This window comes from Phascolarctos cinereus, unplaced genomic scaffold, assembly GCF_003287225.1.
Source record: "Phascolarctos cinereus isolate Bilbo 61053 unplaced genomic scaffold, phaCin_HiC Scaffold_5;HRSCAF=322, whole genome shotgun sequence".
NCBI classification, from domain to species: domain Eukaryota; kingdom Metazoa; phylum Chordata; class Mammalia; order Diprotodontia; family Phascolarctidae; genus Phascolarctos; species Phascolarctos cinereus.
The window spans coordinates 103,428,992-103,443,311 of NW_027555958.1; the positions used below are offsets into that span (position 1 = coordinate 103,428,992).

General features: G+C 36.8%; 1 protein-coding gene across 3 annotated transcripts in view; it reads left to right on the forward strand.

The window, feature by feature from the left end:
* LRP11 (LDL receptor related protein 11) overlaps positions 1-14,320 on the forward strand; it is a 95,489-nt gene that overhangs the window by 20,060 nt on the left and 61,109 nt on the right. For all 3 annotated transcript variants that reach the window (XM_020986598.2, XM_020986599.2, XM_020986597.2), the window contains exon 2: positions 8,925-9,082. In XM_020986598.2, the coding sequence (XP_020842257.1) occupies positions 8,925-9,082 (158 nt within the window). The remainder of the gene's footprint in view (positions 1-8,924; positions 9,083-14,320) is intronic.

The window sequence follows — 14,320 nt, forward strand, 5'->3', positions numbered from 1 at the left end:
CAAATAACCCAGAGTGCTTTGCCATTTCCTTCTTCAGCTCATTTTACAGATGAAGAAACTGAGATAAACGGGGTTTGTGTCTTGCCCAGAGTCACCCAACTAGTAAGCGTCTGGACCATATTTAAACTCCAGAAGATGAGTCTACCCACAGTGCCACCTAGCTGCTCCTGGTGTTTCTGCCCGCAAGATTGTTCGGAGATGAGAAAGGGCTTCATGTAGATTGTGGAAGGTGACGCTTGAGTATCATCTTGAAGGGAGGGGCTCATGACAGAGGGGTGAGAAGGGCATGCATTTTCGCACAAGAGACTGCCAGTTCAAAGACAGAGGCAAGAGAAGCACAGAGAGTGATGAAGAGAGAAAGGCTCGGTGTTGCTAGACCACAACAGGAAGGACAGTAATGTATGAGGAGGCGAGCTGTGAAATGCTCTGTAAACCAAACAGAGGCGTTTATATTTATCCTAAGTCAGTAAGGGAAGAGTCCTGGTTCACATATGGAAGTAGCTAGGAAGCCATGAAACGCAGTAACTGACATAGCTGGCAGTAAACGTTCAAACTAGAAATTCACTTTGATTCTTTGTGACAGAATAGACACCTGCAGTTTCCCTGCTGTGCAGTGTAGGGAACTGTCTGGCAGTATTTACACTACAGAAAAAATGGGGAGGCAAACAACAGGAACAAATGTTCTGTCTTGTTCCGACTCTACCTTGTTCTCCACTTCGTTTTATACCTCTCTCTATACAGACCGTGTAAGTGGAAAGAGTGGAAAAAAGCCTTGAGTCCTGCCTCTGAGTAACTGTGTGACGATGGTCAAGTCACATTATCTCTCTGACTCTGTTTCTTCATTTGTAAAAAGGGGATAATATTTGTATTACCTACTTCCCAGGGCTGCTCTGAGGAAAGAATATCACAAATCTTAAAGTGTGCTACACAGGTAGAAGTCATTATATTCAAGATCAATAACTAAGTGTCAGCAAATGAGTAACTTAAAATTGCATAAGTTTAACTAAAGTAGTTGTGAGATAACACACACACACACGCACACACACACACACACACACACAGTGTTTTATAGAGCTATCTTCATCTCTGAAAGCTCCTGTAAGTACATCACTGCCAGAATTGACAGAGTCAGGAGGTCAGTCCCACACAGCCCTAGTACCCTAACTTCAAAATGGGTCACGGAACTTGCAGAGGATGTTTAGGTAGCACCCATGGCATGATTAAAGAGTTTGGGGAGTGAGGTGGGGTCATCACAGTGATGAGAGAAATAACTTGAGAGCATCAAGTCAAATTAATTGAGAGTGACAAGAGGAGAAATTAGTCTCTAGACCAAAATCTGAATGATGGTTTTATTAGTGGGAAGTGGGAAGGAAATAGTAAATCCACGAAATGCTGTCTAAGAAGAAGCAGAACATTTTCTCATTAGCACCTACTTCCTGGTGTTGCAGTGATGATCAAATGAGTTGATATTTGTCAAGCACTCAGCATAGTGCTTGTCACAGAGTAGGTGCTGTCCAAATGCTAGCTATCATCACCATTGTTATTTTCCTATTATGTTACTTCTATTAAAATATATGCTAACGTTACCTATTGTGATGTTGAAAAAGTTCGAGAGACATAATTTTCAGGTAATTTAATTATTTTATTAATAATGCCAACATATTTATTAATAAAAGGATAGTCACTTTGCTATCTCTCTCTTAGACCAAAGACAATCATGGCAGTGGGCATGGCTTATACGCCCATTGAAAGAGAGTGGCAATCAACTCTGGTTAACAATTAATGAGAGAATAAATATTACAGTGAGGACCTGAGAGTGACATTATGTCAAAGAGAGACTATCCCTCTACCAAGACCACTCCCAGCCTTAGTCAATTTATTCAGATAATTTATCCCCACTCAAACCTAAGTAGAGCACAATGGCTTCTCCACCTGGGTGGGGTCTGAACAAGATTTCTAAGAAAGTTAGCCAAATCTCACTATCAGTAATGTCCTTCAAGAGACTGAACTTTTGAAATCAGGATTTTAGAAAAAGTGGGGAATTCTGGATCTCTCTAAATCATTGGTTATTAATAATCATTTCTCTCACTATTGAGGGTTTAATACTAGTGTGCCTTCAAGAAATTTGCACTTCAAGATATTTTCAACCCTAAAACAGATGACAATATTAATATTTAAAGGAACACAATTAGACTTAATTTTTATAATATCACATAAAGTCACAAGAATGAACATATGCTTAGTTTGCATATAAGCCATGAGGCCATAAAGGAAAAATTTATTTTTAGCAAAATTAGTAAAAACTAATTAAATTGCATATTAGTTGCCTGTTAGAAAAATACAGACTTCTCTTTATTTTTTTTCTAGGTGAAGATTTAGATTATTCTTTTCTGTGGACTTATTTTTATAAAGGGAATAGGGCTTACCTTAATTTAAAAATATTGTTAAAATTTAATAATTATCAACAAAAACAAATAATCAAAAGAATATATAAAATATGGAGTAAAACCTTACATAGAAGCCATAAGAAGCAACAAAGTAGACACAAACAAAAAAGCATTTTTTTCTGTCCCTGTCCAAGTCCATCTGAGGTTCATTACCTTTGGCTTTGCTTTATTTCATTTTTAAAAATAAAATTATAGTCTGTGTATAGTTCTGGTTCTGGTGATCTGGCTTCATGTAAGCCTTTCTTTTCATTATATGCTTCCTGCTTGCTATTTTATGCCAATGTAATAGTCCATCAATCAATCAATGAGGATTTATTAAGCACCTCCTTTGTGCCAGACACAGCATTAGATACTGGAAGCATGAAGACAAAACTAAGAAAGGGTAAGAGCAGAGGTGTGCTAGAGCCAGCTCTAACCCCTCAGCTGTTAAATTTTCAGTGTGAGCATTTATACCTCCTACAAATTAGGGCTTGATTTATTGTTTTGTTGATTGTCTGGACTTAACAAAGTGTTAAAAATGCAGGTTAAATTTAAAAGTGTGTATACATTATTTTTTCCAGAGAAGCCAGTTGTTGAATGTTTGCTAGCACACCCTTGTGTTGCTCTATAAATATTGCTTGAGCTCAAGAGGAGTACAGAAGAAGGATTAGGGAATGAAGTCATCATCAGAGTAGAAAGCCCAGTGACTGGAGGCATTTATATAGGGCTTTAAGGTTTGCAAAGTGCTTTACATAAATTTTCTCATTTGAGCATCAAAATACCCATGGGTGAAAGAGACTAACCAGCAGAGGAATCAGGAAAGGCTTCTCAAAGGAAGTGGTGCTTGAGCCAAGCTTTAAAGGGAGCTAGGAGTTCCATTATATTAATATTTCATCATTTATTAAACCGAGTCTTCATTAATTGAATTGTTTCCAGCTTTTTTTTCTTTTGATAAGTAAGGCAGCTATGAATTATTTTGTACAGGTAAGGCTTTTTTTTATACGTTTTAGAATAAACTCATACTGGAATCAAAGTGTCAAGAGTTTTGATCAGCTTTGTGACTCTTACTGTATATTACTACATTGTTCTCCAAGTCAAGTCAAAAAGTTATTAAGCATCTATGTGTCAGGCACAATGCTAATTAATGGGGATACAAAGAAAGGCAAAAGACAATCTTAGCCCATGAGAATTTCAGAATCTAATTGGGGAGACAACATGAAACAATTATGTTCAAGGATATATATACAAGATTTTTACATGGAATGGGAAAAAAAATATTTTTTATAATATATACATATATATATATGATAAATTGGAGATAATCTCAGAAGGAAAGCACTAAAATTAAAGAAAACTGGGAAAAGCTTCTTGTAGAAGGTGAGATTTTAGCTGGACTTAAAGGAAACCAAGGGATCTAGGAGATGAGGATAGAGAGTATTCCATTTGTGGAGGGGATGAGAAGTAACTGAAAATTCCAGGAGACTAGAGACTGAGTGTTTTGTGTGAGGCACAGCCAAGAAGGCCAGGGTCACTGTATCAGAATATGTAGGAGGAGGGAGGAAATAAGGTATAGAGACTAGAAAGTTAGGAGAGGGCCAGGTTATGAATAGCTTTGAATGTCAAACTAAGAATTTTATATTTGACCCTAGAAGTGATGAAGAGCCGCTGGAGTTTATTGAATAGTAGGTGACATGATCAGACTTTCACTTTAGGAAGATCAACATGACAGCTGAATGGAGGATACACTGGAGTAGGGAAAGACTTGAGGCAAGGAAACTATCCAGCAGGCTATTGCAATAGTCCAGGTGTGAGATCATGATGGCCTGCACCAGGCTATTCAAAATATATCCACTAGTCTGTAGCACTGTAGTGTATTACTATCTGTTTCTCCACAATTCCATCATTATTGAATTTCATCATTTTTTAAACATTTTTTCTTTTCTTTTTTTTTTAAAGGCAGTTGGGGTTAAGTGACTTGCCCAGAGTCACACAGCTAGTAAGTGTCAAGTGTTTGGTCTGAAGTCAGATTTGAACTCAGGTCCTCCTGACTTCAGGGTCGGTGCTCTATCCACTGCGCTACTTGGCTGCCCCTGAATTTCATCATCTTATGTTACATTTATTATTTTGATAAGTGTAAAATGACATCTTTGTCTTAGTCTGCACTTCTCTGATTATTGAGTTTGAACATCTTTTCATGTAGTTATTAATTTGTATTTCCTCTTTCAAAAAGTTGTCAGTTCATGTCTTTTTAACCTTTGTTCTGCTTAGGACTAAATATTCAGACCTTTATTTACTGTAAATTTGCTTTTCCATTCCATTTCTTCTCTTTTCATTTTAGATGTATCTTTTTGTTGTGTAACTTGCCTTAACTTTTTAAAAAATTGTATTGATATCTTTCATTTTTATGTCACCTTTATTTTTTAATATATCCCTACCTCTTCTATGCAAAGAGCTATCCCTTATAATAAAATACAAGTTCAGCAGAATGAATCAACATGTCTGTCAAATCCAACAACTTATCCAGTGTTTTATATCCATAGCCACTTGTCTCTACGAAGAAGGGAGAAAACATGTTCTCCTTTCTCTTTTTCAGGGTCAGGCTTTCTTCATTAGTGTCTTTCAGTTTCCATTGATATTCTTGGAGTCATTGTATATGTATATTGGTTTCCCTTCTGTGATTCCTTCACTCTGTGATAGTTCACCTCTCCCCGTTCCACTGTGTGTTCTTCATATTCATTCATTTTACAGTGTGGCAATATTTCATCATATTCAATTATCACAATTTGAGCATTTCCCAAGCAATGGGCATTAACTTTATTTATATTCTTTTGCTAAAATCATATCCAACAGATGTGATCTATAGTTGAACTCACCAAATCACTTCCACTTGAAAATTTGGGAGGAAGGAATACTAATAAATACATGAAGAAATAAAGTGATATGCAGATATATACATACATATATCAGCTTTAAAAAATTATTAAGGAAAAAATTATGTAACCCGTAGTTACATAACAAAATGTTGAACTTAAGGTATTTGTGAATTAAGTTACAAATTCACTGTAAGGAACAATACTTTTTTATCAAACTTGAATAATCAGAGAGTATAACAGTATGAGCTTATACTTATGATACTGGCCTGCTTCTACTGACATCCAAGCTCCCCATGCCTTCTTCAGTAGGATCCATACCAATGTTACTCACTAGATGTGCATGTAAATATTTCTGCACAGTATCTATATTTTTTAAAGAAAAGCCAATAAGACAGCAGATTTTAATAAGCAGAAATTCTTTTACCAGTAATCTTATAAGAGCATCTCCATTCTGTTAAAGAATTTGTTCAATGTTCAATGACAAATAATATTTGTAGGGAGGGTAATATTTTCATTCAGCAAATATTTATCGAGTACCTACTACATTCAAAGAATTATATTAAATGTCAGGAGGGTACAATGATGAACAACATTGTCCAGGATTTCAAGGAGCTTGTATTTTAGTTGGTGAGAAAAGATAAGTTGACAAAGAACTAGAACGTGAATCAGAATATAACAAGTGCGTAGAGGATGTGCTATAGACCTGCACAAGTACATCACCTAGCTTGTGAGATGGCAGGAAAATGAGTTATTTAAACACAAGGTTGAACGTGAAAAAAATACTGTAAGAGAGGTGTAAAACCAAGTGCTATGAAAATTTAGACAAAGAAGACATCAGTTTCAGCTGGAGATTGTCAACCAGCCGGAACAGGCTTGTGGATGGCCCGAATCGAAGAGAGCAGCCTAGAGACAGGAGAGTCAGGAAACAGAAGTTTAATTTGAAAGTGAGAGAAACGGCTTGCAAGCAAGGAGGGGGTCTAGACACCTGTGCAGGGACCTGCTTCAGTGTGGCTAAACCTTGATACTTATACCAGAGGCTGTGCAGTGATCTGTAGCCCTGACAATGAGGGATAACGGCAGCAATGAGACAGGTCTGATTCATAGCAAGATTTCATGACTGGAACATGTCCAAGCTTGTCCAGTGCTTGACTGAGTCAAAGCAATACAATAATTATATGAGTTTGCCCGAGGGTGAGATCATCCAGAGGATGAGTGCAAAGGATTGTTGTTATGCCAAGCTCAGGGCACAGCTTGCTTTCTGGGCCTTTGATCTGGAAAACAGGGTGTCTGCTAATATCTTGACAAGGTAAAAGGAAAGATTCAATTAATTAAATTAATGTTAAATTAAAATTAAATTAATAAAATTAAAATTTGGAAGATACAAGTTTATATCCTGACTCTATCAGTAATTAACTGTATGACCATTGGTCCTCATTTTTTCTGTAACATAAGTAAAATAAGATCTGTAATTTCATTGGACTAAATGATCTTTAAGGTCCATTCCAACTCTAAATCCACTGAGACTAGAGGTAGTACTCTAATGCTATGCCATCAAACTCAGGCCTCTTAGACATTTTTTAATGACTTGGATGAAGACATAGCCAGCACACTTAACAAAATGATGAAAAAAAAATGAAGCTGAGATGGATAACAACTTTGTTTGATTGACTCAGGATCCAAAAAGATGGTAATGAAGGACCACATCAAATGAAGGAATTTTAATGGGACAAATGCAATGTACTGCAGTTGGATTCAAGTTATCAATTTCATAAATATAAGATTGGGGAGATGTGGCTAGGTGGTAGGAAATAAGATTAAGGGATACCTGAAAGTATTCTTAGATTATATTAATAAAAATAGGTTGATAACTCAATGGAGATAATCATCTACTGTACTCTATGCTAACCTGATCACACCTGCAATATAATGTTTAATTCTGGGAACAGCATACACTAATAATAACTGACATCTGTGTCACACTTTTAAAGTTGCAAAGCATAAATAAATGAATTTTATATTTAAATAAATCATTTCAACTGAGCCTCACAACAATCCTTTAAGATGGATACTACAGGTGTTATTTTACATTCTGTTCACTTCTTACTATGAAAATCCATACTATCTTCTGCTGCCTGATTAATCTAAGGATCATGGAATCCTAGATTTGAAAGGGACATCGAAGTAATATGGTCCTATATTCTACTTGATACATGAACATCCCTGCAAAGAGGCAATCTAGCCTTTGCTTGAATAATTCCATTGGGGAGTTTTACAGATCTGGAAACTGAAACTCTGAAAAATTAAGTGACACAGCTAGCTTCAGAGGCAGCATTTGAACCCAGATCTTATTAACTCTCAGTTCAGCACACAATCCACCATGCCATATTAATCCTCATTTTGAAAGGGACCCTAATAAGCTGGAGTGTACATAAAAGGTGACCAGGATGGTGAGGCAATTCAAAATAATGTTGTATAGAGAACTGTTGAAAAACATGTGGCTGTTTAGCCTGGAAAGAAAACACTGAATGGTATCTGTCTTCAAATATTTGAAGGGCTATGATGTGGAAAAGGTATTAGCTTTATTCTATGAAGTCCCAAAGGATAGAATTAAGGTCAGTAATAGAAAGAAAAACAGGGAGGTAGACTTGGGCTTAAATATGGAAGATCTTCCTAACATTTACAGCTCTCCAAAAATAGAATGTTATTCTGTGAGGTATTAATGTTCTGCACCGATGGAGTTGTTCAAGCAAAAGCCAGATAACCTGTTTTCAAGGATATTTATGCATTGAGTGAAATACAGGACTATATTATTTCTGAGGTTCCTTTGAAGTCTAAGATTCCAAGACCCTTAGATTAATCAGGCAGCAGAAAGATAGTATAGATTTTCATACTAATATGTAAACAGAAATAAACAAGGCAAGTAGAAGACTGTTGAAATAAATATTATTGGTTAAGAGATGATAAGGGCCTTATCTAGTGGCAGTAGTAATAAGGACGAGACAAAGAGAATCTATAGTACTGATTGGATGTGGAAGATGAGAGAAGGAAAAGTCAAAGATGATTCTAAGTGTTCAATCCTAGGTGACTAGGGGGATGGTAGGAAGGAGGAGGAGGAGAATTATTGGAGGCAAGGGGTGAAGAGTTCCATTTGAGGTATGTCAACCTTGAGATACAGTTGGGGTGTCAAGTTGGGTCTATCAAGCATGCAATTAGAATTGGAAGTCCTTGGATTTCAAAAAAAAGATAAAAAGTTTGACTGTGGATTTGGGAGTAATCAGCATAGAGGTGATATGAAATTTTAGGCCTAAATGGGATTTTAAAAAAGGGGAGGTGGAACATTTTGCCCAGGCTGGTGAAGCCTATGGGCCCCTTCTCAGAAAATGTTTTTAAATTAATAAAATAAAGTATATAGGATTACAAATAGGATTTTAGTGATACTGAAATACAATTAACAAAATATTTTTTAAAACAAGTGCACAGACCCCAGGTTAAGAACTCTGGTGCAGAGAAAGGAGTACCAGAAATAGAATTTTGAGAAGAGAGTGAAATTAAGGGTAAGGAGTTACCCATGGAAAGGAGGTAACCTTCTTCTGTTCTATTTCACTAATTTTTCTTTCTTTCTTAGAATATGATGAGCCTCCACATAGCAAGGCAGGACAAGATGTAGTTTTGCAGCTGCCTACAGACTGGGTGACTTTGGATGGCCGAGAAAGCACGGATGACCATGCAATCATTAAATATGAATGGACTTTGCAGCAGGGTGACTCATCATTGGATATGAAGGTAACATAAATTGTATAGATGCAGTTCCTGACCAAAATTGAATCCTGGTATTGTTTGGTCTGGTTAATCTGCCTCTCATTGTCATCCTGCTCCTGTTCTTGTGCTGACTAAAGTCAACAAAAGTGGGTATAAAATTCACCCACCAAAATCATTATGCTATACACAAAATTAACTTTTGTACTGATTAATCAATAATATAGAAGATGTGCATTTCTAAAAATGGGAGGATTCCCTATCAATTATTATAGTATCCAGTCCTAAAGAAACTCAGAAAGTTTCTCACTCTGCCCTAAGTGTCCCATTGTGAGACCTATTTTTCCTTTGACCTCTTATTTAAGAAAAATGTAGCCACTCACCAGTACTAATTCTGCCTTTACAGAAAATGGAGTATGGCATTGAGTCATAGAGTCACTAAGCAAACTTAAAAGCAACATCTAGTAGTCCAACTCCCTCATTTTATAGATGGGGAAACTGAGACCCAGAACATGTAAGTTGCTAGAACAAGGTCATTGACCAAGTCAGTTGCATGCCAATTTGTATAATTACAATTCCAGCTACTGCATGGTTATAATCCCAAGAAATGCAGGAGATATGAGTACAGGAAAACTAGGCCTTTTCCCAGGGCTAAACCCAGAAAAATCTAAAGGATAATAGATTTAAAGCCAGAGTGGAAAGCATTTAGTCCAATCCCCTTAATTTTCAGATTAGGTAATTGAGGCCCAGAGAGCGTAAATGGCTTGTTTTGCTTGTCACATCACAGAGCCACAATTTGAACTTGGGCTCCATTTCTCCAAATCCAGTGCTCTTTAACTGCCAGACAATCTGAAGAAGAGGTTCCACTATTCAAACTATATTAAATATCAGGTTAAAAAAGTAGGGCTTTATCAATCCCCTCTGATTCTGGGTCAAGAGTTTTCCTTGATAATCCAAAGGCTCTAACCGTTCCCTTTGTGACTCTGGTAAAGCTGATGGGATGCTATAGTGACATCAAGCATTGTTTCCCACAACATAGAGGATTTAAGGAGACTTTTACTAACACGGGTTAGGGACATGTGAATAACCTTAGAGCTAAAAGGGCACCTCTCCCATCAGAGATTCTTCAGGAAAGACATTCCTCAAGGAGCACTAGACTCAAAATTATAGGAATGAAAACCTCATTTTTGACCTCCTCTTTAATGATAGAGTGAGTGGGAGCCTTTTCTCTTGAATCATTATAAATCTTGGATAAATCCTGGCAACTTCTGGTCAGAGTCCAGCTTCACCACACCAAAAGATGGCACCTATCCATGCAGTCCTAGGCAGCCTTCTATGCCAACTTTACTGATCCCCAGCAAATGCCAATTGGCTAGCCATGCAGAGAATAAATCAGACCTAGTCCAGTCAACTGTACTTTTCTCAGCCAAACCTGTATTGGGGGACTTCATAATTAATGATTCTGGTAGCAATTAAATGACCACCCCCTGAGTGCCACACCTCAGGTTCTAGTCTCTAAGCAATTAGATTCCTAAGGCTCAAAATGTTGTTCTACATGTAGTTTCAGTGTACCCCCATCCCTCAGTTCTTTCATATGCAAGATTAAATGTCACAGAGTTATGTGGGCTTCCGTGGGTAAATAATCTAATTCCTCAATAGATTCTCCTAGAAATAATCAAGAAGATTTAGACATTTTCCTTTCATATTGTAAGGCATGAACTTGGCTGGAGATGTGACACCAATACCATTCTTATCTTCAACTACTCATAGTCCGTTAGGAAACCACTACCAAAATAGAACCTTTCCCCATTAATGTGAAATCTATATTTTGGAAGAGTATTGAACCTGCCATTCAATATATATTTTATATATTCTTTTTGTATATTTAGATATATATTTTTATATACATTTTATATATTTTATATAGTCTTATGTTCTTGCTAAATTGGACTACTGCTGTTCTCTGATCTGATCCTTGTCTTTTACACTTCCACACACTATATTGGCTCACACCATATCCTATGCATAGAATTCCTTTTTTTTAATTAATTTATTTTGAATTATCAACAATCACTTCCATAAGCTTTTGAGTTTTAAATTTTTCTCCCCCTCCCTCCCAACCTCCCTCCCCAAGATGGCATGCAATCTGATATAGGCTATACATATACATTCCTATTAAACATATTTTCACATTACTGATGTTGTAAGGAAGAATTGGAACCAATAGGAGGAACCACCAGAAAGAGGAAACAAAACACAACAGAAGAAAAAAATAGCAAATAGTATGCTTCGATTTGCATTCAAACTCTGTAGTTCTTCCTTTGGATGTGGATAGCATTTTCCATCATGAGGCCTTTGGAGATGTCTTAGATCCTTATATTGATGAGGAGGGTTAAGTCTATCAATATTAGTCATCGCACAATGTGGCTGTTACTGTGTACGTTCTCCTGTTTCTGCTCACTTCACTCGGCATCAGACCATACAAGTCTTTCTAGGTTTTTCTAAAGTCAGCCTGTTTGTCATTTCTTATAGCACAATAGTATTCTATTACATTCATATACCACTTCCCCAATTGATGGGCATCCCCTCAATTTCCAGTTCTTTGCCACCACAAAAAGAGCTGCTATAAGTATTTTTGTACATGTGCTTCCTTTTCCCATTTGTATGATCTCTCTGGGATATAGCCCTAGAAATGCTATTGCTGGGTCAAAGGGCATGTACATTTTTATAGCCCTTTGGGCATAGTTCCAAATTGCTCTCCAAAATGATTGGATCATTTCACAACTCTACCAACAATGCATTAGTGTTCCAATTTTCCCACATCTTCTCCAACATTTATCATTTTCCTGTTTTGTCATGTTGGCCAATCTGATAGGTGTGATGTAGTACCTCAGAGCTGTTTTGATTTGCATTTCTCTAATCAATAGTGATTTAGAGCATTTTTTTGTGTGACTATAGATGGCTTTAATTTCTTCATCTGAGAACTGCCTGTTCATATCCTTTGACCATTTATCAATTGGGGAATGACTTGTATTCTTATAAATCTGACTTAATTCTCTATATATTTTAGAAATGATGCCCTTATCAGGTGAGACTGGTTATAAAAATTCTTTCCCAATTTTCTACTTTCCTTCTAATCCTGGTTTCATTGGCTTTGTGCAAAAACTTTTCAACTTAAGGTAATCAAAGTTGTCCATTTTGCATTTTGTAATGTTCTCTATCTCCTGTTTGGTCATGAATTCTTCTGTTCTCCATAAATCTGATAGGTAAACTATTCCTTGCTCTCCCAGTTTGCTTACAGTATCAGCCTTTATATCTAAATCATGAACCTATTTTGACTTTATTTTGGTATATGGTGTCATGGAATTCCTTTCCTCCTCTTACCTGAGCTGGGCATTGGCAAATCTACTTCAAGGAATTGTGAAACTCAAGTGAGAGAATGCATATAAAGTGCTTTACAAGAAGTAAATAAATGTCGTTTTTTATTACTAAAAGTAATATTAAGCGAAGTAATGAATATATGTGTAGTTTTACGAAGGCATAGCCATATTCTTCACCTTAACCTTCTTGATCTTTTATTTGGAGCCCTATTCCTACCCCTGACTCAGCTTAGGCAGTTTCTATCTTTAGGTGAAAAATAGCAGCCTGACCTAAGACCAGTGCTATAGCAGATGAAGCTCTGAACTTGGAGTCAAAAGACATGAATTCAAAATTTGGTTTTGAATAACTGGTTCTATGACTTTGGACAAGTCATTTAACCTCTCTTAACCTCCATTCCCTTTAGTAACATACAAAAGGTTAGTAGGGCATCTAAGTAGTACAGTGGAAAGAGTGCTGGACCTGGAGTCAAGAAGACCTGAGTTCAAAGACACTTAATAGCTATGACCCTAAGCAACCAGTCTGCCTCAGTTTCCTTATCTGTAAAATCAAGATAATAATAGCACCTACCTCCCAGAGTGGTTGAGATCATAATTAGCTTATCGAAGTGTCTGGCACATAGTAAGCACTCTATAAATATTAACTATCCTTATTTTTATTATCATTATCACTATTATTAGAATTTTAGGAGTTCTTAACTTAGGGTCCGTGATATTTGGGGGTTTTTCATATTTTGATAACTGCATTTCATTATAATTGGTTTCCTTTGTAATCCTATGTATTATATTTTATGTGTTTTAAAATATTAATCTGAGTCGGATTCCACTGGTTTCACCAGACTGGGATTCATGACACAAAAAAGGATTGAGAACCTCAAAACTAGAGAATTTGTCTAAGGTTTCTTCAAGCTGTAAAGTTCTATGACTCTAAACTCTAAACGGCCATGGCATCTTAAAGTCCTATAAAAGCCTGAAGCTTGCAGCCAGCCCAGCGCTCAGAACTGACTCCCTTTCTCTTCCAGTTTCAAATCTGGCACCCCTTCGGGCACCTTTCCCCAAGTTGTGACTCTGGGTACCTTGCACCATCCCTCCTGTTAGCACTCCCACCTTTCCCAGGGCTTGATCTCTCTTCACTTCCCTATGTTCCCAAGTACTTCTCTTCCCACCCCCACCCCCATCCCCATCCCCATCTCAGAGCTGCAAGCTCTTTTTAAAAGATCACTTTACAGTTATACAATGTCTAAAACACTTTAGACATAGTTTAACAATTCACAAGCTCCATTAACAGGAAAGGAAGTTATTTCATCACACAGGAATAATACACCTCTTGAGAAAAACAGTCTTACTGCTAAGTAACTGAAGTTTAGAGCAATCATTGCTCCTGCCATTCTTTTGTTGATTTATTTGCTGTACATAAGCATGGAAAGAAAGAAACCATTCTTCACAGGTACCTTAAATCTAGCATTACCTGACACCTTGGTTTTGCACAAGATAAAAGCTTTTAGTGACTTAAATATAATTGAGCCCCCCTGGATTGAGGGGAAAGGTTATGTAAAGAGCTCCCATTTAGTTGTAGCAGGCAACCTTAAGGTAAGAAAATGTCCTGTCTTTAATGTGTATTTAGTCTGGGCTGGAATTGGTTCAGATAAAAATGACTGGCTCGTCACGTTGCTGCTTACACACCAGGATCATGGACCTGTATGACGGGTAGCTTTTTCAAACCATGGTGTGGAAGCTTTCCGTCCACTTTAATTTCAATCTAAGGATAACTATATTCAAGGAAACACTTGGATTTGAGAAGTGGGGAAGGGTAGGAATCACTGATTTATCACCTCATATATAGTTAACAAATATTTCATGTTCAAGAATTTGGCAAGGTGTTTTTAAA